This window comes from Tenrec ecaudatus, chromosome 5 (assembly GCF_050624435.1).
Source record: "Tenrec ecaudatus isolate mTenEca1 chromosome 5, mTenEca1.hap1, whole genome shotgun sequence".
Classification (NCBI taxonomy): Eukaryota; Metazoa; Chordata; class Mammalia; order Afrosoricida; family Tenrecidae; genus Tenrec; species Tenrec ecaudatus.
This window is the reverse complement of record NC_134534.1, coordinates 16,386,960-16,413,745: the sequence shown is the minus strand read 5'-3', so window position 1 is coordinate 16,413,745 and position 26,786 is coordinate 16,386,960. Positions and strand designations below refer to the sequence as shown.

Genomic DNA, 26,786 nt, shown 5'->3' with positions numbered 1-26,786 from the left:
TTGCTCCAAGCAGGGAAGTCAAACGAGAGTCTGTTTTCTGAGGGAACTGTCAGCTGAGCGTGAAGCATATGAGGTGCTTCCCTGGGCTGCCAGAGGGCCGGGTGGTCTCTCCTCCACACGCGTCACCTCCCATGGCTAACGTGACTGCGCGAGGGTGGCCAGACTGTGGCGTCCTCTCAGAATCGCACGATCATTCTGGCTGTTTAATGGTGGTTCTCTGTTACTTCCTCCGAAGAGCCTCTGGCAGTCACAGGCTCCGACCTGGTAGTCAACGAGGCAGGGCTGTAGGCAGCCATTCTGCTTGCCCCGTAACTGGATATTCCAAACTCGCGGGCATCGCGTCCACACTGACTCATCACGACCCTGTAGGACAGGGTAGAACTGCCCCTGAGGGTCTCCGGGACTGTCACTCTGCGCGAGTGGAAAGCCTGTCCTTCTCCCACGGGGTGGCTGGTGGTTCCAACGGCGGAGCCTGCCTATGGCAGCCCAACGCCAGGGCAGTAGATAGTACGACATGTTGCTAGATGAGCCAAAGCGGGTTTGTCAAAGTCCCACATCAGCGGGTGGGCCTCTTCCCTCGGGATAACCACTTCTTTCTGTGTCCCCCTCGTTTAGCCACCACCCCCTCTAGTGAAGGTGATTGAAGATCTGCCCAAGAGCCACGGCAGCGCCAGTGAGCTGAAGGTGAAGGTCACGTCGGGGAGGGTGCAGCGGCCAGCGAAGGCGAGGGAAGGCAAAGCACACCTGAGCACAGTGAAGCGAGAGCTGGCTGGCAAGGTGGAGGATGCAGAGGTGAGAATGCGTCCGTCCTCGCAGTTAGCTTTCTGGCTGTCGCCACCCTCTGTCCACATGGGCCGGGCTTTGAATGCTGCCGTAGCTCCTCCCTCTCTGGGGAACTAATTCACTCAGGAGACGTCTTTCTGGATTTACACTTTCATTTTCAGGGAGCACATTCTCTGGCAGCTCTTTTTTCTTCTTTTTTAGTCATTTTATTGGGGGCGCTTACAGCTCTTATCACCATCCATCGTGTCAAGCACCTTTGTACATAGGTTGCCGTCATCATTTTCAAAACATTTTCTTTCTATTCGAGCCCTTGGTATCAGCTCATTTCCACCCTTCCCACAGTCCCTCATGAACCCTTGATAATTTATAAATTATTATTTTTTCGTGTCTTACACCGACCGCTGTTTCCCTTCACCCACTTTTCTGTTGCCTGTCCCCCTGGGAGGGGGTTCTATGTATATCATTGTGATCGCTTCTTCCTTTCTCCCCCCACCTTCCCCTGACCCTCCTGGTATCGCTCCTCTCATTACTGATCCTGAGAGGTTTATCTGTCTGAAGTCCCTGTGTTTCCTGCTCTTACTTGTACCAGTGTACATGCTCTGGTCTAGCCAGATTTGTAAGGTAGAGTTGAGGTCATGAGAGTGGGGCGGTAAGGGCGGAGCATTAAAGAACTAGAGGAAAGTTGTATGTTTCATCGGTGCTCTGCTGCACCCTGACTGGCTCTTCCTTGTGACCCTTCTGTAAGGGGACATCCAATTGTCTATAGGTGGGCTTTGGGTCTCCACTCCGCCTTCCCCCTCCCATTCACATTGGTATGAATTTTTGTCCTGGGTCTTTGATGCCAGATATCCGATCTTCTCAACACCTCCTGATTACGCATTCTGGTGTGCTGGTGTGAGCTTTGTTGCTTCTCAGCTAGATGGCCACTTGTTTATCTACAAGTCTTTAAGACCCCAGACGCTATATTTTTGATAGCTGGGCACCATCAGCCTTCTTCACCACATTTGCTTGTGCACCCATTTTCTAGCAGGTTTTGAGAAAGAGGTGCAAAGTAATTTTTTCTTTTAAACTTTGCATACTGCCCGTTATACTTTAACAATAGTCTGGGGGTAAACGTCTAGGTTAGCGACAGTTTCGTCAGAACTTTGAAGGTATTGCTCCGTTGTAGTTTGTTTTCAGCGTGACTATCGAGGAAGCAGGCTTGAAATAGTTTCAGTCCTCGGCTGGTCAGCCTCCAGGGTTCTGAAGCTTCACAATGACCTCTCTGCTTCGGTAGGAGCCCAGGGTCATCCACACAGCTGGGGAAGGCATGTTGGTCAGGCCTGAGGGATTTTTCTAGAGTCATTCCGTTTGCTTCCTCCCGCCCTCAATCACGGCACCCTCCCTCTCGGGAGGTTGTATTAATGTTCATTCATTCCTTCTTTCCTGGTTTTCAGTTTCAAGACCTTGTAAAATTGTGGATGTGCCTTCTTTCTGGTGGATGATCCTGCCCTTGTTTCTCTCGTTTCACACTGTTGTGCCGCGGATATTGATGTTTTTTCATTCAGCAAAATATCTGTGCTCTCCCAGTTGTTTCTCCAGTTTGCTGTGGAGGCTCTCCCTGTTCACCAGTGGTTGAGAAGAGGTGATTCGAAGGTCTGAGAATGAATGGGCTGTAGCAGCTTTGCGCCTCACTGTTGAGTCCTTTGGGTTTGTTGGGAAACCCTGCATGTCATGTCTGAAGTCTGTGGTTATTCTTGGGCTACTGAACCTCGCCCCCCACCCCCGCTGGAGGAAGAATCTCAGCCTATCTGGAGATCAGTGCTATAACTGACCTGGCTCTCAGGGGAGGCCGAGGGAGGAGCACAGCGGGCTTGTCTCAACCACACACCACCTGAGAGTGGCATTGACCTTTTTAAGTGCTAACGTAAGAGTCTACATAATATCCGTGATGTTGCCTCCTGAGATACTTTGTATCCAGCCTTTATAAACCCTGGTCTCAAACTCCATTCACAGCTGTCAAGTTGATGCCAACTCACAGCAACCCTATAAGACAGGGGAGAACTGCCTCTGTGGGTTTCCCAGACCGTAACCCTTTATGGGGATAGAAAGCCCCATCTTTCTCCTGTGCAGCGGCTAAGTGGTTTTGATCTGCTGTCCTTGAGGTTAGCAGGCTCACGAGTAACCACTACGCCACCAGGGCTCGCTCCTGAGGCCTGAAGTAGGGTAAGTAGTGTATCATAATATCGTATCTGCTGTGAAGAGGCACCCTCGGGAATGTGTGCATGGCTGCATGTGCATGGGAGTTTCATGGAGAAAGCACATGTGGGCCCCTTGGCGTGAGCATGCCTCGCGTTCTAAAGTCGGAGCACCGCTCTCATGTGTTCAATTTTAGGGTCATGTTACTTAATGATTGGAGCCCTGCGGGTGTCGTGGTTACTCCTTGGGCTACTAACCACAGGGTCAGCAGTTCGAAACCACCGCTGCTCCATGGGAGAAAGACGAGGCTTTCTACTGAAAAGAGTCGTAGTCTCGGAAACCTCTGGGGCCATTCGACCCTGCTGGCCTCCAGGGACCCGATGGCAGTGCGTGGGGTTTGGGGTTTGGTTCTTAATGATGCATCCTTCGTCTTCACAGAATGAATTGCCAGACGGATTAAACAGAAAACGCCTGCAGATCTTGTTAAAAGGCTATGGTGAATACCCAACAAAATATAGGTGAGATTCCAGTTGTGTTTTATTAAATCAGTTTTACTAAAAAAGTTCTATTTGTGTTTTTCTGTTTGCTTTTTTTGGCTAAGATTATGTTTCACTTTCAGAATGTTCATTTGGCGCTCCCTCCTCCAACTGCCCGAGAACCACACGGCCTTCAGCAGCCTGGTGGATAAGGGTGTTCATGTGGCCTTTCTCAACCTGCAGAAGAAATACCCCATCAAGAGCCGCAAGCTGCTGCGGGTATTGCAGAGGTATGTGTCGCATAGCGCCGCCTGTTGGTAAAATCTGGAACTGCAGCGCCCTCAGCCTCAGTTCATAAACTGTCGGTGGGGCATCTCTGGTCATCCATGTAGCACAGTTGAAGAAGCAAAACTTGTATCATCTTCTGTTACATCCTGGAAAATAGGAATCTTTCAGACAATCTGAGAGGCAGAGAGGTGTAATGGAAACACCTGTGACTACAGGTCACATGGCATAGTCCTTAGAACCCCTGAGTTGTTCTACCACTTTGAAACATGTATGTCGGGCACGTCACGTTCCTTGTCTGGCCTTAGCTTCTTGATCTGGAAACGCAGGTCACAACACCAGCACCAGCAAGTCATCGGGGAAGTGAACATTGGTACCAGCATCTGCTACCTACTAAAAGCCAAAACCAAACTCACTGCCGTCGAGCCAGTTCTGACGACAGCCAGGACCGGGTGGCACAGGGTGAAGTGGCTCCTGTGGGTTCCCCAGACTGTGTCTCTCTACAGCCATAGACAGTCCCGTCTTCGCCTGAGGACGGGCTGGTGGCTTCCAAGGGCTGAGCTCGCAGTGAGCAGCCCCCAGGGTAACAACTTCACCACCAGAGCCCTTGAAGAGCCCGAGTACGCCTCTGCTCTCTGGTCCCGTATGTAGCTCTGAAGGCCGAGGACACACTGCCGTCATCACACACCCCCCAAAAAGAATGAAGAGTTCTTACCAAGTTTATATCTATTCAGCGTCCTGTTAGCCTGAGGATCTTATCACTTTTTTAGTGATTAGCTTGTTCAGGGTTCAGTCAGGTGCACACCTAACACTTGGTGGTGTCTTTTGAGTCTCTCCAACCAGTGCAGAGCAAGCATCTTTTTATTCTGAGCACTGTTTTTGTCCAGGGGAAACAAAATCAGCTCTGGCTATTGCAGTTACAAATGCACATGAAGGCTTTAATTCGGCGATTTGATTCTGATCCTCGGAATTTATCCAAAGCTGGCAGCCCACCTACAGAATCCTGGGCATCCAGTGGCATTGAATGCAATGTGTTTGTAAATAGTTGCAAGCAGCCCCAGTGCCCCACAGAGGAGATCAGGTGACAAAGAAACTAAGATGTGTCATGCGTCTGTTGACAATCACGGCAAGGTTCTGTGTTCTGTGCTGATAGGAAATCTTCCTAAGATACAACATTAATTGAAAAATGCAAGGTGCAGAACAATGGTGGTGACATACAGCTACGCAGACTTAATCAGTGTGCTCTCTTTTACTTCTCTGGCTCCTCATCTCCCCGAAAGGGTTCTTGAAGGAAGTGAACAAGTTGAAATGCTCTGGGTGTTGTTGTTTACCAGGACTTGTTCCAAAGTTCGGTGAAGCTGGCTAGCAAATGCCCACAGGGCATACCATCTGCTGTACGCCTCAACCCCAGAGTACTCGGTGGGTTGGCAAACCCAGCCCCCTGAAGTAAGCGCCCACTCCAGTGAGCCTCAGCCCAGAGGCACTCGGCTCCACTAACGTGGGTCAGTAAGTCCAGCTTCCCCAATGACTTGCTCCGGGGGCTGGGGCGGTCCATCCATCCCTCGGTCCCATCATGCTCTGTGTCTTCGCTCTGCTGCTGCTGCTCTGATAGGGCAGCTCACATCGGATCTGGAAGGTTCCCGCACAGGGACCTTGCTGCGCAGAGGACAGGCTCCACTCCTGGCTCTTGCTGCTAGTGAGCTCCCTCCTCCTGCTCCTCAGAGAGCACGTGGTACAGACGGCAGGATGCCACTCCAGGGAATCCTGTTCACAGTGACTCACCGGGGAATCCTATCCGTGTCCTCCCCCACCGTCTCAGTTAGACCCAGGCAGGGAGAGGTGGGTTGGTGGGAGTTGGGGACTTTGTCTAGAAGGGCCACAGTCACTCCCTGCCCCTGCTGCCACCATTGGCGATGGTCTCACAAGGACTGACGCTTGTAACTGTGGTTGAGTCTACGGAGGTCAGCTGGAGGCTGGGCGTGCGAGGTGAAATGGTCAGCAGAAAAGCCTTCAGTGTCGGGTGCCTGCGACTGTCCAGTCTCTGCCACTGCGTTTTAACAAGCGTTTCCTGGCCGTGATTTTCTTGTCCCTCACAGAACTCTGTCTGCGTTAGCTAACTGGTCCACCATCTTCAGCGACACGCCCTATCTTCCGCTCCTGACATTTCCGTTTGTGAAGTTATTCCAGAACAATCAACTCATCTGCTTTGAAGTCGTTGCTACCCTCATCAGTAAGTAGAGGATTGCTAACGAGGGGAGCCGGGGGTGGGGCCCTGTGTGTCTCCCTGCTGTCTCGGGCACCGTTCGGAGTCCTGGGAGCACAGTGGTTACGCATTGGTCTGCCATCGGCACGGTCGGCAGTTCAAAACCACCAGCAGCTCTGTAAACAGTTACGGTCTCGGAAATTCACAGGGGTAGCACTACCTTGCCCTGTAGGGTTGCCGTGAGTCAGTACTGACTTGATGGCAGTGAGTTTTATTAGCGTTTTTGCAATTTTACCAAAGCACATTGTAATATTTTGATCAGCTTTTACGGACCACTGGAGAACATTAGGAACAAGAGAAAAACAATTCTCCGATCTTTCTTCCTCAGAGATAATCTATTGTTGACTTTCTTATGAGCTTTGTCCCAGGTTACTGAACCACCGTGAGAGAAGCACAGAGTATTGCCTGTATCATAGAATAAGGGGCTGCGGGGTCAGCGTGGGCCTGACCACAAGGTCAGTGGTTCAAACCCACCACAAGGAGACGAGGCTGGCTGCTCCCTTAAAGATTCGTGGCCTCTCAAAACCCGGCAGAGGTTGCTGTGAGTCAGAACTGACTCAGAGATGAAGGGTGTGGTTCGGTTTGTATGTTCCCTTATCTTCATCGTCTTTATAAATCTTTTTATCGCTGGTGTGACATTCTACAGGGTGTCTGTGCATGTTTCACCTCTTCTTGCTGGACATTTTGGTTGGTTCCTAATTATAACTTATGAAAAGTCACAATGTCACAAGCACCTTCCTATATAAATATTTATACTCCATATGGATAGAGTCTGAGGACTGGAATAATTAGGTCACAAAATAGAAATATCCTGGTTCATTCCCCAAAAGGATCATAGTAGCTAATCCAGGCAGAAGCACTAATTACACTTTTAATTATTTAAAAGAAATGGGAACATTATATTTCATGTCAAGAGTCGTGCAAAACTCTGTTCTTCATTTCCAGTGAAATCTCACTATGATGTGAGGCATTTTCTTTCTCCTAACCAAGCGTAGCGCAAGGACAGCTCAAGCGTGCTGCTCCGGGGCGGGTGCTATGAACAGGCAGACTGCTGCTCCCCGCGAGGGTGTGTGCAGGGCTGCTCCCAGAGCGCGGGGGCCCGGCCGGCCACTGAGCAGGCACCTCGGCCGGGCAGGGACGCCCATGCCAAGGAGTGGTCGCTTCCAAAGCCAGCTTCTCCGAGACAGTTGTCAGTGACAGACGTTCTGGTGGTTACTTCTTGGTCCCATCTGTAAGAGACCCCGATACCGTTTCTTGGTGATGGATAGCTGCTAATACGTAGTTGTCATACTGGACATGCCTCCACGCTGGACATGCCTCCACGCTTCCCTAATTTTGAGTTAGGTTTCACGCTTAATACAGGTTGTTCAAATGTGCATGTTGACATTGATCCTTGACTGAAGACTTGACTAGGAACTTGTTTTGAAGGCATTGTTTAGCTAGCCAGGAGCGAGGAGGGTCCCGAACACGCCAGGGCTGGGACGAGTACTGTGGGAGGGCCTCTTGTTTTTCAGATGTCTTGATTGTGGTTTGCTTGAAGGACTTTGTTTGCAGGGCAGATTGGCCTCCCACTCAACAATGCATTCCTACACGTTGTATTTCGTGGCATCATCTGCAGTCCCCAAGCAGCACCTTTCCCACTTGCCCCCTGCATTTCCTGTTTGCATTCATCCTTCTGCCCCGTCCCTTCCTGCTTTCCGAGTGTTACCCGTAGGAGGATGCTGCCTTCTTGGTCTTCTGTGGTTCAGTGCTCTGAGGAGCGTGCCCTTCCCTGCGGGTGGGGTTTACCTTGTAGCTGCCTGTCTGACTTGCAGGGTGTCTAAGGGCCATCAAATTGAGGCTTCTACCAGTCTCTACCGCGGGAGGGAGAAGGTTCCGGGTAAGCATGGTCTTTTTTTATGACTTTGAGTTTTGTTCCACATCTTCCCCAACACTATCCAGGCCCTTCTATTGTGACCCCTTTCAGCACAGCCAGAACTGGGAGCCGGGCACCATCTTGTTCTTCTGGCTTCAGGGTTGTAGAGACTGGGATGTGAGAGGTCCATTCATCAATCCTTTGGACTAATTGTTTCCTTGCAGATTTGATTTTCTTTACTCTTTACTCGTCTTTGTTCCATAAAGGGACAGACCACTAATTATGCCTTTCGATGGCTGCTCTTTTTTATTTTTTTTTATTTTTTTACATTTTATTAGGGGCTCATACAACTCTTATCACAATCCATACATATACATACATCAATTGTATAAAGCACATCTGCACATTCCCTGCCCCAATCATTCTCAAAGCATTTGCTCTCCACTTAAGCCCTCTGCATCAGGTCCTCTTTTTTTTCCCCTCCCTCCCCGTCCCGCTCCTTCATGTGCCCTTAGTAATTTATACATTGTTATTTTGTCATATCTTGCCCTATCCGGAGTCTCCCTTCCCCCCTTCTCTGCCGTCCCTCTCCCAGGGAAGAGGTCACATGTGGATCCTTGTAATCAGTTCCCCCTTTCCAACCCACTCACCCTCCACTCTCCCAGCATCGCCCCTCAAACCCCTGGTCCTGAAGGTATCGTCCACCCTGGATTCCCTGTGCCTCCAGCTCCCACATGCACCAGTGTACAACCTCTGCCCTATCCAGCCCTGCAAGGTAGAATTCGGATCATGGTAGTTGGGGGGAGGAAGCATCCAGGATCTGGGGGAAAGCTGTGTTCTTCATCAGTACTACCTCGCACCCTGACTGACCCATCTTATGGACACTTGACATCAAATAAAATTGCAAAATTTCTACATACCAAAGATTGGTAGATTTTTAGGAAATCTGTTGCGTGCCTTTCTGTCTCCGTGAGCACGTTGAAGCCAGGAAGAAGGATGCGTGTAAGAATATGAAAGTGCTTCGCAGAGAAGCCGTGTAAAGATCACGTTTCCCTTTTCCTTTCTAGTCAACTGGTGCCAACACTGGTTTGAATATTTCCCCAATCCACCGGTCAATATCCTCAGTATGATAGAAAACGTGCTGGCCTTCCGGGATAAGGAGCTGCTGCAGCATTTCCTGGCTCACGACGTCACTGCCCAGGTATGAAGCACCAGGTCTTTTTAACCACGTGCTTATCTTAGAAGTAAACACTGGTGCTGGTGTAAGTGAAACAGCGTTTTCTCGAAAATGTTTCATAGAGGACACATTACGTTCTAAATTTTTTTAAAACAGGATTGCCTTCTTTCTCTTCATTAAACCGTTTCCCTAAAAGTGTATTTCAGTGATCAGAAGCCAAATCCCGGTAGTTCTTTTCGCCGTGATATATTTTCACGTGGCTTGAAGTACTTGCCCAGACCAGGCTCGCGTGTGCGTGTCAGCCAGCCGCTCCCCGGGAACAGCCGTGCACGTCTGGCTCTCTTTCAGCTGTACGCCTGGCCCCTGCTGGAAACCGTCTTCTCGGAAGTGCTGACCAGGGAGGAGTGGCTGCGGCTGTTCGACAACGTCTTCTCCAACCACCCTGCCTTCCTGCTCATGGCCGTCGTCGCCTACAGCGTCTGCTCCAGAGCCCCGCTGCTGCACTGCAGCCTGCGCCAGGACTTCGAGGTCGGTGCGGGTCTCGCCTTCCCGTTGGCGTTGGCTCGGAGGAGTGGGAAAACTGCTTGTTGACTCGGGGCTATGCTGGGCCAGGCCCTGGCGCTAAGTGCCAGGAATACAGCGCAGAACAAAATGGGCCGGGTCCCTGCCCTCACGCTGTGACGGGCAGTGAGTTGACAAACAGGCAGCGGCAGCGGCCCCTTAGCCTCAGCCTCAGAGCTTCAGAAAAGACCCTGATGACCTTGGGCCTTTGTGAAGAGGGCCCCGCAGTTGTGTCCCTTGTTCATTCTGAGCCTGAGCCTGTGGCAGTCAGGGTGTCTGGTCCTGGGCAGCAGGCGAACCGGAAGCTCTGACACGTGGTCCTCAGGAGCGGGGCTGAAGGAAGCCGCTAGAGGTGATTTGTAAAAGGAGATTGATGTTCTGAAAGTGTATCACGTTCTCCCACTTAGCACATACGAAGGGACGTCAAAACATTTGTGAAATTCCTTTTATCTTCCACCAACTGGACGCCCCTCGCACGTAATGTGTCACCCTGATCCGCCAGCACAGCAAGCCACGGCGGGAAACCGTCTCAGACGCTTGTCAGAGTCAGGCTAGATTATTTCCCAGTTTGCTTCCTTTGCATCCGGGAGGGGGGACACCGAGCGGGGCTGGTCCGACTGTAGAAGCACATGTTTCGCTGCCGTTAGGGCACATTTTCAGGTAGATATTTCTTTTTTTTTTTTTTTTTTGTTTTACTTTAAGAGCTTAGACGTTTCAAAATTGAAACTTCCTTTTTAAACTTGGGTTAAGAAAAACTCGAGCGAGCTTGCCAAGGGACAGAACTGTACCCTTAGAGACAACTTTGCCCTTGCAGGTTGGGGCCCGTGGTTTCTATTCTCCCTGGGGTTGCATGTTGTAACTCTCAATGTGCTCGCCTGATGTCCCACAGTACTTTTTTCACCACCGGAACAACCTGGACATAAATGTTGTGGTCCGAGAAGCGTACCACCTCATGGACACCACCCCCTCCAGCATCCACCCAGCAAGCATGCTGGCTGCCTTTGTCGCGCTGACGCAGGGGCAGTACCCCGTATTCAATCAGTACCCAAGGTTCATTGTGGACTACCAGACGCAGGAGCGAGAGCGAATACGGAACGATGAGCTGGATTTTCTAAGAGAGAGGTAACTATGGACCAGTTCTTTGACAGAAACAGAATCTGGTATAAAACAGAAGTTTGTTTGTTTGTTTGTTTTATTAACGCTGTTCCGTTACGAAGTGTTGATGCAAATGAGAGATGGAGACTAGCAACATCTTTAATACATAGTCCCATCCTAGAAGTCAACTCTCATCACCTTATATTTATTGCATCTCAACTGTGCAGTCATCAGATGGGCAGTGTATGTTCTGGTTCTTGGACGGAACATTACTTAGCTCTTTCTCCTTGAGCTGTCCGAACAGCAAAGCCTTATTGTTTCTTAAGACAGACAGTTGAAGACATGCAAGCTGAGGTCGACCAGCAGGAAGCTGAAGATGAAGCTTGGCACCAGAAGCAAGAGCTCCTGCGTAAGGCTGAGGAAGCAAGACGGGAACTTCTCTTTCGAGAAGAAGAGAAAATGCTGGAACAAAGACAGCGGTATGTTTTCTCGTCCCACCCCACCCCCCACCCCAAAACACGGATATGCGACCTAGCGCCAACATGTTCGTTTTCTTTATTGTAAGGTGAGAAACACCTTTCTGCCGTAGTTCAGTGAGACGGATACTGTGCGGGGCATCGAGTCCGTTCTGATCCACAGCAACACCATGTAGAACAGACGAGAACACGCCCCGCCCTGCGCCGGCCTCACCACGGCCACAGCCACCCTGTCCGTCCCTCTCATCCGTCGGGGGCCTTCCTCTCTCTCGCTGCCCCTCTACTTCACCAAGCCCGATGTCCTTCCCCAGGGACCGGTCCCTCTTGTCGACAGCGTGTACAGAGTAGGTGAGACCAAGTCTTGCCATCCTTACCGCTAAGGAGCATTCTGACTGTACTTCTTCCAAAGCATTATAAATAGATACTCAAGTTTTAAAATCTGTAGGTACCACTTTTCCAAAAATTGGGGTGCTGTAAAAGGTAGTTACTTCTAGAGCTAATAGACAAGAGCTTTGCATTGACTCTTAGAAGTGACGCGGCGGCTGTGGCTGTTGGAGGACTTGACGGGGAACCCTTGTTAGTCCCAGTGGGCACACGGACACACTGAGAAGAGGGCCACACAGGTCACCGTCAGTGAACTTATTTTATTTGTGTGACTTGAAAATTGGCACAAAGTAGTAAACACGCAGTTTTTACTCCGGAGGTCAGGGGAAGAGGTATGGCATGCTGTCTCAAACATACGTTCAACAGAAAAGAATGTTCAGTTAATGACAGAGGAGCCCTGACGTCCCCGTCCTGTAGGGTCACTCTGAGTCGGCAGCGACTCGATGGGAGTGAGTTGAGCTCAGGTTTTTGGGACTAGTATTGAGACTTAGCTAAATGTTAGCCACACTCATCTCCCAGCTGTTTCATAGCTTCTGAGTTTTGAGGAGGAATGCACACAGTGTCTCTAATGTGGACTGAAAAGATTTACTAAACGCAACCTTGGGGCCTTCTGCAGAGATTCTACGCAAATACACCTGTATCATCCTTCGTAGCCTGAAGTAATGGCTGATGCCATTCCCGCTGATAGAGCAGAGCTGCAGTGGCGTGGTCCCTGGAGCAGACCCGGAAAGAGCTTTTGAGCACGAACAGCATAGCTGGTCGCCGTGGCCCTTTGTCATCGACATGAGCCAGGCTTGTCACACAGCTGGGTCATAAGTGACCTACCTGTAGGCTGGAGGGGAGCTGCCCTTTGGCTTTCCAAGACTGAAACTTCCCCGGAGCAGAAAAGCTGTGTCTTCCCTTCTTGGCACAGGTGGGGGATTCGAACCCCTGACCTCTCTTTTTAAAATCATTTTATTGGGGCTCGTACAACTCTTACCACAATCCATCCATCCGTCCATTGTCTCAAGCACATTTGTACATTTGTTGCCACCGTCATTCTCAAAACATTTGCTTTCTACTTGAGCCCTTGGTATCAGCTCCTCAATTTTTCCCCTCCCTCACAAACCCTTAATAATTTATTAATTATTATCATGTTATCATAGCCTTTTTTTCAAGATCATTTTATTAGGGGCTCTTACAGCTCTTATAACAAACCAAACATCTATTATATCAAGCATATTTGTCCATATGTTGCCATCATTGTCTTATAAACACTGACTTTGTCTTTGAGCCCTTGGTACCAGCTCCTCTTTTCCCTCTCCCACCCTGGTGACCTCTTGATAAATTACAAATTATTATTGTTTCCATATCTCACAACAACCGCTGTCTCCCTTCACCCATGTTTCGGTTGTTTGTCCCGGTGGGGAGGGGGTGTTAGGTGTTGGTCATTGCGATCGGTTGCCCTGCCCTCCCCTCCCCTCCAACCCCCACCTTCCCCTTCCTCTCCTGGTATCACTACAACCATTTCTGTGCCTGAGGGGTTTCTCCGACCTGGATTCCATGTGTCGCGAGCACCTATCTGTGCCAGTGTTCGCGATCCAGTGTAGCCAGCAGTGAAAGGCAGAACTGGGGTCATAAGAGTGGGGACGGAGGAGGCTTCAAAGAACCAGAGGAATATTGTGTTTCACCGGTGCTTTACTGCTCCCTGGTTGACTCATCCCTTCCTTGTGACCCTTCTGTGAGGGGAGAGGATGTCCCACTGTCTACAGATGGGCTTGGGGTTTCTGCTCCACCCCACCTCGTTCTCAGCAATACGTATTTGTGTTGGTTTGTTTTGGGTCTTCTGATTCCTGCTACCTGATCCTGTGGACACCTCATGCTCGCACACACAGGCTGGTGTGCTTCTTCCGTGTGGGCTGGTTGCTTCTCTGCTAGATGGCCGCTTGTTTGACTTCAAGCCTTGAAGGCCCCAGACGCTTTATCTTTTCTAACCAACGTAGGACCCCTTATGCCACCAGGGCTTCTGGGACGGAAACTTGGATTGGGAAAGAGCACGCAAGCAGGCAGGAAGTCGCACACAAAGAGCTCCTGGCCACCTGTGTTGGCCCACATCGACTGGAAACGTTGGCTTTTCCTGTGAAGCCAGGCTACTTTCCCGCTTGAATCCCTGTTGCGAAATGCTGTCTCCATTCTTCCCGATGGGCTTTGTCTCACCAGCCTGGCAGCTGTGAAGCGAGAGCTGAAGAGAAAGGAAATCCACTTACAAGACGCTGCCCGGAGGCGCCTGCTGCAGCAGCAGCTGGACCGGAGCGAGATGGAGCTGAGGCGGCTGGACGACGAAATCGAGAGAAAGGTACCTTGTTCTCCTCGCGGGGCTTCTGCCCCGGACGCCTGTGGGTGCCGCCTTGCACATGAGTGGCTCCTCCCCTTAGCCATTCCTGCTCCCGCTGGTGTTTCAGTAGTGTGTGTGTGTGTGTGGGTGGGTGGGGGGGGCACATCCGTCAAGCTGACGAGCATCCTCAGTGACTTCTCTAGAAAGCTAGAGAAGTTGGTGTTCACTAACCACGGAGCTCACTGTTTTGAACAGGGGCACTGTTCTGTTCTGCATTTGAAATTCACTCGTGGGCACTGCAGTAAAACTCCCCTTACAAAATACATGCTGTAAAAAAAAAAAAAAAAAGGCCCTTCTTCAGCTTCCCTCGTTCATTCCCAGAGGCGAAGTGCTAAAGGAAATGCCTTTCAGATGTCTGTCGCTCGCTAAAGGGCGGTCTCAAGGCCCGCTTCTCTCGCAGGTGTGCAGAGAAGGGATGCTCCCCCCGCACCCTGTTTTGGCAGCCTGCTCTCTCAAATGATGGGTATTGGACATGTTTTTCTTGTGGTGACACATAGATCCAGTTCTGAACTTTCTTATGACAGTGTGCTTCTCCACCCGCTGTCCCTGGCACGTGTTTACGGGACTCATGCTTGTACCCGGCACTGCCACACCCACTGGTTTCTCTACCCACTGTGACTGCTTTGGGGCCACAGGTCTGGAGTCAAGACAGAAACCAGGGCCCCCAATGCAGAAAATATGTGCACTCTTAACTGTGTGTGTCCCCCAAAAAATGTTGGCCAACCCCGGATTTGTCTGGAAATGTAGTGTAAGATGTGAGTTGGGGACCAAAAGGCAGGTCAGTTGCCCCCCTCCAATTGATGGAATGTCGCCAAGCCCTTGGCCAGCGATTCCCATCCAGCAGTGTGTTCTCTCACACGCATGTCCATGACCTCGCACCTGGTCGTGTGCCTCAGCCAGGTCCACACAGGCTGATGGGTGGTCTGCGCAACATTCGGCAGGAGAGAAGGCCGGATTTCTACCAATTAGACTTTCTTTTCGGAGTTTTCCTCAGTATTCTGCAAAAGTTAGTTTTCCAAATAGATTTTGAGAATTTCTCAGTGTCCCTTAGGGATGATATCAGGATTGAACTGAAGTTAGGGGTTAATTTAGGGGAGAATTGGAAAATGGAAATAGTCTATTTCAGGGAACTTCAAGCATGTTTTGAAGAAATACTGAATCTTTTCTCAACCTTTAGGAAAGGCACTTTTAATTCACCTAGATTAGAAATACCTTTTCTTTTCTTTTTAGGGTTGTTAGGTAGCATGGAGTCAGTGCTGAATCACAGTAATCCCAATTCCCCGTCTCCTCCTCTCTCCCCCTTCCCCCCCCCCATACAACAGAGCAAAGTATTGCCCTGCCCTCTGCCGTTGGGGCAGGCACCACCACCACTGCGCGCCTGCCCGTTGTCCCCGCAGCTTGTGCAGCCACCCGCCTGGCCTCGGTTCCACTAGCTCTTTTCCCTAAGCCTGTCTCCTCCTCCTCCAGGGACCGGTCCCTCCTGAGAACCTTGCCCAAAGTAGCAGGAGATTCTGTGTATGTCTTTATGGTGAAGCCCGTTACTTTTAAATTGCTTTCTAAAATCTGTGGTGCGACTTAATTATCTCAACGAGTGAATGGCATCTCCTGATTGTAAGAGTGCACGTTCTTCCCACCAACCAGTGCAGGCTCCGAACTCCGACGTCCCGTTCCACACCCTGGAATGAGAGTTCCTGCAGATTCCTGCCGAGCCCTTGTAGGGACGCGATCTGGCCTGTGCCTGCCACCCACCCCCAGCCCCCCCACCCCGATGTTGTCGCTGCCTTCCCCGCCCCATTCTGACAGCAGCTTGGAGCCTCTGCTCGTGTTCGCACACTGGCCTAGCCCTCGATCCCCCTGTTCCTATGGCGTCGAGGCAACCGTAGGGACCATGTCCCTAACCACAGTGAAGGCAAAGTGCCCCGTGTTTGTGGGCTTACTTGTGAAACACGTCACGCTCTATTCTCACCACTAAAAAAAAAAAAGGGAAATGGTATTTTAGGCAGCCAAGTATGTTTAAGCAGTGCCTGAGGCTCTAGTTGAGAGCGTCTCCTATTGAAACCCTCTCGTACGCAGGAATAAAAGCTGCTGACTGATCATGTTTTAGGAAAAGGTGCACGCCAAATAACTCAGTCCCAGGCCGAGCACGCCCATGGTTGACTCGTCCACTGTGAATTTAAACCAACAGATACTTGTTGCCGAGCTTCATTTATAAAAACGTAGACGCTAAACCCAAAAGAGCACTAAATACATATTACCTTTAATTAAACATCAAAATTGGATTAAACTAAAATTTAAATTGTTGAAGTGTTTCTCATTCCAAACAGTGGTTACTGTCATCTGGAAGACCCGCCATCTGCTCCCATAGTCCGGGGAGATGACCATACGGGTATTGTGCTGGCTTCTCTCCACTCCCACAAAAAACTCATCACCACTGTCGCTCGGGTTATGTATTCCTAGATACCACACGTCAGTACAGTAGAGCGTCAAGATAGTGTCGGTTTGTCTGGCTTCCAAACCCCAGTTCTGGTCCCCTGCCGTGAGGGGTGGTTTATCAGGCAGGACTGCTGACTGCTGAGTCGGTTGCGAAGGACGGCGCGGATGCCTGTGGGCACGGATGCCTGTGGACACTGACGGTTTGCCGCTTGGCCGCAGGTCTACATGAGGGATCAGGAGATCACGACCGCCGCCAAAGAGCTAGAGACGAGGAGCCTGGAACTCGAGGCGCAGAGGAGACTTTTCGAGAAGGTAGGAGCCAGCCGCTTCCGGTTGCCGGAAAGGGTGGTTTGTCCAAAGCTGTTGGAGGCCCGTTGTGTCCTTGAGCAGAGCGTGAGGTGGCGGCAGGGTTGTGGGGTGGTCCGTGTTTGACTGTGGGGGCTTTGTTGTACTCCTTCAATCCATGTTTGTCTCAGCAGCGTGGGGCGTCTCTGAAACGCCCGATGTAATTGGGATTCAGAACTCACTGGGGAGACAGGGACCGTGAGGGTGGGGGGTAAGCAATGTACGCGGCAGGCGGGAGCGAGCCCTAGGACAAGTCATTTTGAAAATTATTTAACCATAAAAATGTTCTAGAATTGATGGTGGTAATAATGATACAATGCTCCTGGATAGTACTGAACTATTGAATTGTGCGATGTATGGATTCTGTGCCAATGAAAAGGAAAGAAAGGGAAAAAACCCCTCAAAACGCAGAGGGTTGGTTCCGATTCACAGGGTGGAGCTGCCCCTGTGCGTTTTTCTGAGACTGTCACTCTTTACAGCGGCAGAAAGCCTCCTCTTTGTCCTGTCCACAGAGCGGCTGCTGGTTTGAACTGCTGACCTTGCACTTAGCGGCCAAATGCATAACATCTGTGCCACCAGGCTAGAGGCTGCAAAACTGCCGCAGTAGCTGCCAGATTTCCTGCACGGTAGGCTAGGCCACCTGCAATTAGATCTGCAAACATTTCCTCCTAATTGCCGGCTAGCCAGTTCCAAGTCACAGCAGCTCTACAGGACAGAGGAGAAGTTGCCCGTGTGGGCTTCTGAGGGAATGAAAGCCTGTCTTTCTCCCCTAAGGGGCAGGATAGGACTGGTTTCTGAAGCTGTCGATCTGGGGCGGCTGGTGGCTCACAGCCAAGTGCATAACCCAGTCTGCCTCCAGGGCATCGGTAAATATTTGCTTCTGCCTGCATTTTTAGTTGGCGAGACGCAAGAAAAGGGTCTTTGTGGGTCTAAATATTTGTCCCTTGGGGGAAGCTCTGTTCATTTTTATGAGCAGCGAAAGAGTCTGTGTCTTTGATCCCCATTGGTACCTCATTGTTGCCCATCCGTTCATGCAGGGACCACGAGTCTGCATGTCCTCCAGCCCTCTCCTTACCTCGGGCTGAGGAAATGGGTCTGTTTCGAGACAAAACAGAGAATATTCTCTGACATAGAGGAGTTAGACATTCCATGTATATCAGATTTGGGTAAAATCATTTCTCAAATAAAAAGCAAAACAAAGCCAAACAAACAAGCAAAACCTGACGTGTGGTGCAGACCCCACACCACTCTTCCCTCCCGGGACCTCTGTCAAGTCTCGTGTCTTGTTGGCACACAGCGGCCTTGGCACGTGACTGTAAGGATTGATGAGCTGCTAGCGGGTCCTGATTGGTGAGAAGGACCCACGGAACGCAGCCACGGATGCCGCCGTTTCAGACTGAAATGAGAGGACCACCTACCCTTTTCTCTTGGTGTGTACAGTAGCGGTCTGAACAAAGAACCGTTATGTCTGCGCCTCAGCATGATTCTGTAGACCTGTGGCTTGGCAGTGTCTTACACATGGGCTTTGTCTTAACAGAAACTTAGTAGAAATCAAGAAGATGTCGCCAGAGAACTGAGAGCGGAAGCCGATGCCTACCGGCGGAAGGTGGATCTGGAAGAACACATGTTCCACAAGCTCCTAGACACAGAGCACACTCAAAGCCTGAAAGCTCAGAAGGTACAGAGGTGGTCGGTCTCCCAGCCGAGCAGATTATTCCATGGAACCCCGTGAAATTGAGGTCACGGCTCTCCTTTGCTCCGGTCATGTAGTTGTTGTACGGGATTGACCGGACGCTTGAGAGACGTGTGTGTGACTTTGTGGAAAGTCAGCCGTCTTTCCTACCCTTTGTTCAGACTTATCAAGAAATACAAAGGGACCGGTAACCTTAGAGCATGTGTACTCTGCAGTGTCAGGCTCAGATGTTATCCTGGAGCAGATTGGGTCGGCCAGCCTTTGCAGTCCGTGGCGTATGCTGTCATCAGGAACTTGCTCTGGATCCAGTTCTTCTGGTCGGGACAGCATCTTCTCAGTGTGCCCACCGGCAGGCTTCCCTCGGGCCCTGTGGCCCCGTGGCCCCTGCCGCGCTCTGGAAGTATGAGAGAGCTAGCTTTTTTTTTTTTTTTAACAGTGTTGATAGGCACCCAAAGGGCACACCCTTGACCGTGAGAGCCCTGTGTTCCAGCTCCCGAGTCAGTAATCCTAGCTCCCCGCTTAGTGCCTGGCGGCACCGACTACCAGAAACAAGCCCCATGTCCGAAGGCCTCAGTAGGCCCAGAGGAAGCTCACTGCGCTCTAGCTGGTGCTCTGGTTTGGCCACTGCTCCTCTGCCGTCACAGCTTTCTGTCCCTTGATCCGGGTGGTTCCGTGCACAGGCACCTCAGCGTCCAAAGGACACACTGCACTCCGCCCCTCACTTTCTGCCCTGCCGCCGCGCCGGGGCGCTGTTGGCCTGTTGGGCAGGATGGCAGAATCGGCCAATCCCTATTGTAGCGCTCCAAGTCTCTGTGATCACAGATCAGTAGTGTTCACCGTCCCTCACCTTTTACCCAGACCCTCGGGGGCGGGGGGTGGGGGGGTTGGTGGGAATTACAGAGTCCGGCCAGAGGAGCCCATGAGGTGCCTCCCTGCTTACCACTTGTGGAAGGAGAAGCTGGTAGGGCCCTGTGACATCCGCCCCATGCCCGGGGCCTCCGGAGAGCCCTGCAGGTTTCTTAGAGGTTTCCCCAGCCCGGACTACGCTCACTTCTGCCTCCTTTTTGATTTTTTTCCATAATGTTGGCAACCTGGATCTTGTTGAATCCCGCCCGTCCCCTAGCTTCTACCTTCTCCCCTTGGGCTGTACCTTGAAGTGTAACAGACGTTGACAAAGGACCAGAGATGGATTTCCTAGGTTAGGGTCGTTACTGTTTTCCAAAGTGATTGCAATACACAGCCCGGTTGAACGCAGCAGCCCAAGATTCTTGAAGGCAATGATTGAGTCGGCGGCCGCGATTTTGGTGGCTGACCATGTGTCTGTGGCTCAATTTTGGTGGCTGACCCTGTGTCTGTGGCTCGATTTTGGTGGCTGACCCTGTGTCTGTGGCTCGATTTTGGTGGCTGACCCTGTGTCTGTGGCTCGTTTTTGGTGGCTGACCCTGTGTCTGTGACTCGATTTTGGTGGCTGACCTTGTGTCTGTGGCTCGTTTTTGGTGGCTGACCCTGTGTCTGTGACTCCGACCTGTTGCAGTTAATGGAGGAAAACCTGGCCAGCGCCGAGCAGGCCTGCGTGGATGCGCACTGGCGCGTCCAAGCCTTACATAGACAGAGACAGGATGACGTGCAGCGCAGCGAATGCTACCGTGAAGTCGCCGAACTCCTCCGGAACCACAGGAGGAAAGAGATGGAGGTTTTAGACGCCATGACGGAGGCGGAGTCAGCAAAGGTAAGAAACAGGAGGCAAATGTTACACTTTGAAACGTGTCGCGACGAAACGCTGACGTCATCCAGCGCAGCGCCTCTTCTTGGCAGAGATCTTGGGGACCATCTGAGTTTCATAGGTATTGCCCGGGGAGGAAGCCGGGGTCCGAATGACAGGGCACCTTTCTCATGTACCTTAGCGCCCTCCCTGAGGGGGCGCCTGCTGATGGCCATCAAGTGGTGTTCGGCCCATCTAACTCTTCATCCTTTGAACGGAAACGGTTTGGAACGGTGTGGAGTTGGGTGCAAATGTCATTTACCCCGAGCCCACGGAGCAGTGACCTTGAGCACAGTGGAGTCACCCCCGTGCGCTTCCTGGTGCCGGGCTTGCCTTCTCAAGGCCGGGTTGTTCCGTGCTGTCGAGTCGGCCCCGGCTCCGTTGTTCGGTGGAACCTCCGCCCCGCACCGTCCCCCCGGCTGTGATCGTGTGTGAGTCCGCTGGTGCAGCCGCTGTGTCCGTCCGTCTTGTTGAGAGGCTCCTTCTGTTTGATGCTCTGCTACGTTCCTAAGACGTCCAGGGTGCGTGAGGTGAAGTCTCACCAGCTTCCTGCTTCCCAGGAGCATCGGGTGCTGGCCGTACTTCTTCCGAGACAGGTTCGTTCTCTGGGCACGCCTCCTCCAGCACCAGAACCCAGATGTGCCCATTGCTCCTGGAGCTTCCTTATCCACCCAGGTGCGTGAAGATGCCCCGGCCTGGGTCCGGCGGGCCTAAGTCCTCAAAGTCACATCGTGCTTTTCAGCACTTGAAGGAGGGGCTTGTGCAGTCGGTTTGACCCAGTGCAGTGGCGCATCATTGCGTCTCTCAGCTACTGGTCCCTGAGCACAGAGCCAGCTCAGCTCACACAGGGCAGAAGAAAGCCCTGCTCGCCTCCGGCGCTCTCTCCGCAGTGCTTCTGCCGGGGTCTGTAGTTGCAGCTACTGTGTCCGTCTCCTGGGGGGTCCTCCTCGTTTTCACGGGCCCTCCCACGGGCCTCACAGAGACTCAGGCAGCAGGAAGAAGGTGGAGCAGATGTGCAAAAGGTTCCCCCTACCCGCCAAATCCAGACTGCAAAGCAACTGCGCTCACTGCCTTCCAGTCCAGCCCCAGCTCCTCTCTAAGCCGTCGCAGAAATCCCACAGCATGCTCGGAGCTACAGTTGGTTGCAAAGGATGCTGGGGAATGTAGCGGTGTGGTGTTTGTTTGTTTAGAAGGGGGTATTGCCCTCCCAAGTGGCAGAGATGCTGTTCCTACAGAAGTAGCAGTGGGCGTTTCAGGAGGCAACTTGCCCTTCATCAAGACTAGGGCCAAGACAGCAGATGCTGACCTAGACACAATGGACATGGACTTCCCCAAGGACGCAGTGGATTCCTGGAGAGCGGGGACTAGACGGCCGGCTTCCTTCCGCCCATGTTCATTTCCCTTCTTGCTGATGGGTCATAATGTCGCTCTGAGAGTTGTTCACAGCATATTGTTTTCAAGTCGCTGGTCCAGATTCATGTTCTTGCTGCCTCAGCCCAGAGGTCTAGGGGGCCCTGCCTTCCACACAGGGACAAGGGGCTAGGGACGGTGGAGGCTGCCTGCTGCCCATCTCCCAGGCCAGGACTGTGGACACCAGGCTGGTCTGCGGGTGTGTGTGTGTGTGTGTGTGTGTGTGTGTGTGTGTGTGTGTAGGGAGACAGCATCATTTAAGGGTTACATGAGTGTTCACAGCCCTGATTGGTAAAGTGAGTACAACTCGGTGACCTTAGGAGGTCAGTGGTCCCCCACCTCCCTCAAATGGAGGAGACAGAGGCCTGCTTCCTTATTTTTGCTGAGCTGACTGTAAGGCGGTCTCCTCGTGTATGCAGAAGGAGGCGGGACCGGAGAGATGTCCGGCTGCCCTACAGCCGTGTGTGGGGACCTGAGTGGGACCATGGTTTCCCTCTCTGAACCTCACAGCCTTGCAAGGGAGGCACGGTATTTGAGTGAAATCAGCTTACCCCCTTACATTGCGATTCCGACAACTGTTGGTGGGCCCTCTGTGTGCTCAGTGCCCCTGAGGGGCCCACCAGTGGGCCTCTGCTTTCACACTTGTCCCACAGCCTGGGGTAAGACCACGGGACCATCAATCAAATGTGTCAGGAGCACCGTAGGGACTGGGCCGGGTGGGGGACAGGGTCCCCTGGGGAGTCCACTTTCTCACAATTACGGTATAGTCTTTTTCATTTATTTTTTCCCCCATGGATTTGTACTAGTGGGAGGAAGCTGAAGACAGAGAGTCCCAGCTGAGATCAGGAAAGAGAGAGTGCGCCCATCTAGATGCGTCCAGAAGGTGGTTTTTGGAGCAGGAGCTGAGTGAGGCCTTAGGCCAGGCCCAACACCCGAGTTGTTTCGAAGGTAAGTGCCTGTGGGCTGCGGCCGGAGGTGGGACAGTGCACAGAACTTCAGTTCACAAACCAGGACTCTCGTTTTTAAATAGATACCTCTCTGAATCCACCAGTCCTTCCTGGGTCAGCACGCGAACCCCAACTTATGTGGGTGAAAATAGGCTTCCCCAGCAGCCGGTCCTCAGCAGAGGGGTCTGTCAGAGGGCGCAGGGCAACCCCGGAGGCTCTCCTCGGACAATGGTCCACGCAAGGCTTACAAGGATGGCCTCATCAGAATCAAAATGACATATGCGAGGCTTCAGAAAGTTCATGAAAAAGTTCCACGGTCACCTCATTTTATTTCTCCGCCAACTTTCTTTGTTTTTTTTTTAAATCGTTTTATTAGGGGTTCATACAACTCTTACCACAATCCATACAAACATCAATTGTGTAAAGCACATTTGTACATTCATTGCCCTCATCATTCTCAAAACATTTGCTCTCCACCCAAGCCCCTGGCATCAGCTCCTCATTTTTTCCCCTCCCTCCCCATTCCCCCCTCCCTCATGAGCCCTTGATAATTTATAAATTATTATTTTGTCATATCTTGCTCTGTCCCACATCTCCCTTCACCCACTTTTCTGTTGTCCATCCCCCAGGGAGGAGGTCACATGTAGATCCTTGTAATCGGGTCCCCCTTTCCAGCCTGCCCTCCCTCTATCCTCCCAGTATCACCACTCACACCACTGGTCCTGAAGGGTCATCCACCCTGGATTCCCTGCGTGTCCAGGTCATATCTGTACCAGTGTATATCCTCTGGTCTAGCCAGATTTGTAAGGTAGAATTTGGGATCAAGATTGTGGGGGGAGGAGGAAGCATTTAGGAACTAGAGGAAAGTTGTATGTTTTATCGTTGCTACATCACACCCTGACTGGCTCGTCTCCTCCCCGAGACCCCTCTGTGAGGGGATGTCCAGTGGCCTACAAATGGGCTTTGGGTCTCCACTCTGCACTCCCCCGCTCACTCACTATGATAAGATTATTTGTTCTGATGATGCCTGATACCTGATCCCTTTAACACCTCGTGATCACACAGGCTGGTGTGCTTCTTCCATGTGGGCTTTGTTGCTTCTGAGCTAGATGGCCGCTTGTTTACCTTCAAGCCTTTAAGACCCCAGACACTAGATCTTTTGATAGCCAGACCCCATCAGCTTTCTTTACCACATTTTCTTATTTACCCGCTTTGTCTTCAGTGGTTGTGTCAGGAAGGTGAGCATCATGCAATGCCAATTTAATAGAAGAAAGTATTCTTGCATTGAGGGAGTACTTGATTGGAGGCTCAATGTCCTTCTACTACCTTAATACTGCACCTATAAATATATGCACATAGATCTATTTCTCCATCCTCAAATATAAATATATTTACATATGTACATGTCTGTATTTAGATCTCTATAAATGTCCGTTGCCTCCTAGCTCGTTCCTCTATTTCCTTTGACTTTCCTCTTGTCCCACTGTCATGCTCAGCCTTCATTTGGATTTCTGTAATTTCTCTTAGTTGCATTACCCTTGATCATGCCCTACCAGGCCTCCTACACTCTCTTCACCACCCTTTTGGATCACTTGTTGTTCCCTTGTCCCTGGGCTTGTTAACACCACTACCTTTCCCCCCACCTCCCTATCTCCCACGTCCCCCCGGAACTGCTGGTCCTGTTGTTTTCTCCTCCAGATTGTTCATCCAACCTATCTTATTTAGACAGACCTACAGAAATAACAACATGCACAAAAACAAGACAGAGCAAAACCAAGCAACAATATACAACAAAACAACAACAAACCAATGACAAAAAAAAAAAAAAAACACAGGAAAGAAAAGCTTGCAGTTAGTTCAAGGACTGTTTGTTGGCCTTTAGGAGTGTTTTCCAGTCTAGCCTGTTGGGGCACCAAGCCCTGGCCCCAAAGTTCACCTTCGGCATTCCCTGGGGACCTCGCCTCTCCGTTCCCTTGCTGTTCTGTTGCACCCCTTTAGTGTTTTGCCTCAGTGTGGCGAGATCAGATCGGGCGCAATTCCCACATTATGTCTCTGGTATTGAGTGAGGGACGTCATGTCTCATAGTGGGGCCGGCCATGTGGTCCTGTCTGTGGACTGGCTGCTCTAATCAGGAACATCGTCCTCAAGGCCTGGTTGGCAAGGTTGTGCTCCACTCTCTCCTCCTCTCCCTTCATCTGCTCCCGTGTGCTCCAATCAGATATGTCCCCCTCCTGGAACTGCAGATTCAATGCTGTCCTTTGAAATAATTTTTCTGGGGGAAGGGGCAGGTGTCCACTTAGTAGTTGGGATTGGGGCCAGCCCCTCAGACCTCCCCACTTGTTCCCCACTCCACACTGGCATGTTGCATTCACATCTTGGAGCACTGGGTTGAAGTCTGGTCCCTCTTTCCCTGTGGAGATATAAATTATACCCTCCCCTTGGGTGGGTTAGTGCCCTGTGCCCCCGCTACCCATTTCTTTATTATTATTTTTTCCTTTCCCCGCCTCCTTTTTAGTTGTCTACCATGTGTATCCCTGTGTTTGGTTGGTCTGATCCCTGCCATGTTACCTGTCTCTGCCAACCTTCTGAAGCCTCCCTGGCACAGGTACAGACAGCTTTCTTTGTCCCAGATTTCAGACGGCTGCCAGAGTGCACAGCCAACTTCTCTCACACTGCTCCTTCCACTGGGCACACCAACCCAGGGCTGCTGCGTGCCTGGTGCGATGGGTTTTGTTCAAGTCGTTGGGTTGTTTCTGGTTTTTTCCCCCCCAAAACGTTTATTGGCTTATAGCTTGCATCTCACACAGTGCAGTAGTCCTGTCGCTCAAGAAGAGTTGCACCATCATCCACAGTCCGTGGTAGAGCATTCTGATCATTCTTGTACTCATCATTGTTCCTCCCCATCCCCCTCCTCCTCCAACTCCACTCCACTCCACAGAGCCAGTACGCCCGTTACTGCCTCTAGAATTAGCTAACCTGGATTTCATAGACAGAAAAACATTGAAATAAAAAACAGTAACAACGTGACACAAATTTTCAAACCTCATTCAAAAAGAAGAAAATATTAAAATCTAGCACAAATCCAAATGGATCGTTAGGGCAGCTTTAATTCTACAAGCTTTTGCTGCCAAAATACCCAAACTGATTTCTCTGTCACGGTTCATTCCGTTCAACATAGGAACGCAAAGCGGACCCAGCCGAGAACAGGTACTTTGTGACGTGTGTGTGTGTTTGTTTCAAGCAGTTGGGTTTTTAAGAATATCGATTTCGTCATTGATCTGCCTTTCAAACAAAGCGTTGCCAACCTCAGACAATGACATTCCTGCGAACTGTTCCTTGTATGTTTGTTTTCAAGGCACCTTGCACCGAAGACCGCCAGGCCCGGAGCCCTCGGAGCAAGACGTTATGGAGAGAGCGAGATCCATCCGCCAGAGGCTGGCGGCGCGTGCAAGGGGCAGGTGTCAGGAGCCCCCGCTTTTGGTATCTTAGGGGCCACGTGACCCGGAGACAGCGAGAGACTCCTGCATTGCAATCACGGATCCTGATTCTTCTAGATTATTTATTTTAAATTCCTATCACATTCAACTTTCGTATGGGAAAGCAAGACGTGTCCAACAATTATGTGTTCTATTTCATCCGGTACTTTGGGCTTGTAAATAGCTTCTGGTACTTTTTACAATAAAAGCTTTTTGAGCCACTGAAACCGGTGCAGGCTCTTCCAGGTAACAGGGCGAACGAAGCTGCAGGTGAGGGTTTATTTTAAATTGGGTCTTCCCAAAGTGAGCGATTCCGATCCAAGGGCGGCCTAGTACAGAAGCAGCGGCGTGCTCGACCCTGGGTAATGGACTAGAGCGCAGGGGGCTGCCACGGGGTAATGCTGCTTCCGAAAAGGGGGTGCCGGAGGCCAAATAAGTCTGGGAGCCTGTAGTTTAAAAGGTAATGGGCCCTGAAACACCCTTCGAACCTGGTACTGAATCCCGGCCCCACCAATGGATCACGCCACTCAGACCAGTGCACCAGCACCGGGCCACGGAGGGGCAGGAAAGGAAAGCTGGGGCAAAGGAAATGGAAGCCGGCAGGGCATGGGATGGGGGCTGTACCTTGAGGGGGTTACAGGCAGGGCACAAGACCAAACACGGAGAAATGGTTGGGTGGAAACTCCTGTTGAGTGGAACTTTTACCCAAATCACAACCAAGCGTTGACACACCCCAAAAGAGAAATCTCACAACTCTACAGCCTGGACCGAGCTGGCCAGCAACTCCACCCACAGCGTGGACTGGACAGGATG

The 26,786-nt window shown here is 51.2% G+C and overlaps 1 protein-coding gene across 1 annotated transcript in view; it reads left to right on the top strand.

Moving 5' to 3' along the window:
• TBC1D31 (TBC1 domain family member 31) overlaps positions 1-26,187 on the top strand; it is a 51,642-nt gene extending 25,455 nt beyond the window's left edge. Inside the window, exons 8-21 of the mRNA XM_075549310.1 lie at positions 616-792; positions 3,400-3,479; positions 3,581-3,727; positions 5,819-5,952; positions 8,908-9,041; positions 9,366-9,545; positions 10,468-10,700; positions 11,000-11,152; positions 13,733-13,868; positions 16,560-16,652; positions 18,223-18,363; positions 19,913-20,107; positions 22,357-22,498; positions 25,853-26,187. Coding sequence (XP_075405425.1) covers positions 616-792; positions 3,400-3,479; positions 3,581-3,727; positions 5,819-5,952; positions 8,908-9,041; positions 9,366-9,545; positions 10,468-10,700; positions 11,000-11,152; positions 13,733-13,868; positions 16,560-16,652; positions 18,223-18,363; positions 19,913-20,107; positions 22,357-22,498; positions 25,853-25,986 — 2,079 coding nt within the window. The 3' untranslated portion in view covers positions 25,987-26,187. The remainder of the gene's footprint in view (positions 1-615; positions 793-3,399; positions 3,480-3,580; positions 3,728-5,818; positions 5,953-8,907; positions 9,042-9,365; positions 9,546-10,467; positions 10,701-10,999; positions 11,153-13,732; positions 13,869-16,559; positions 16,653-18,222; positions 18,364-19,912; positions 20,108-22,356; positions 22,499-25,852) is intronic.
• Positions 26,188-26,786: the final 599 nt, after the last annotated feature.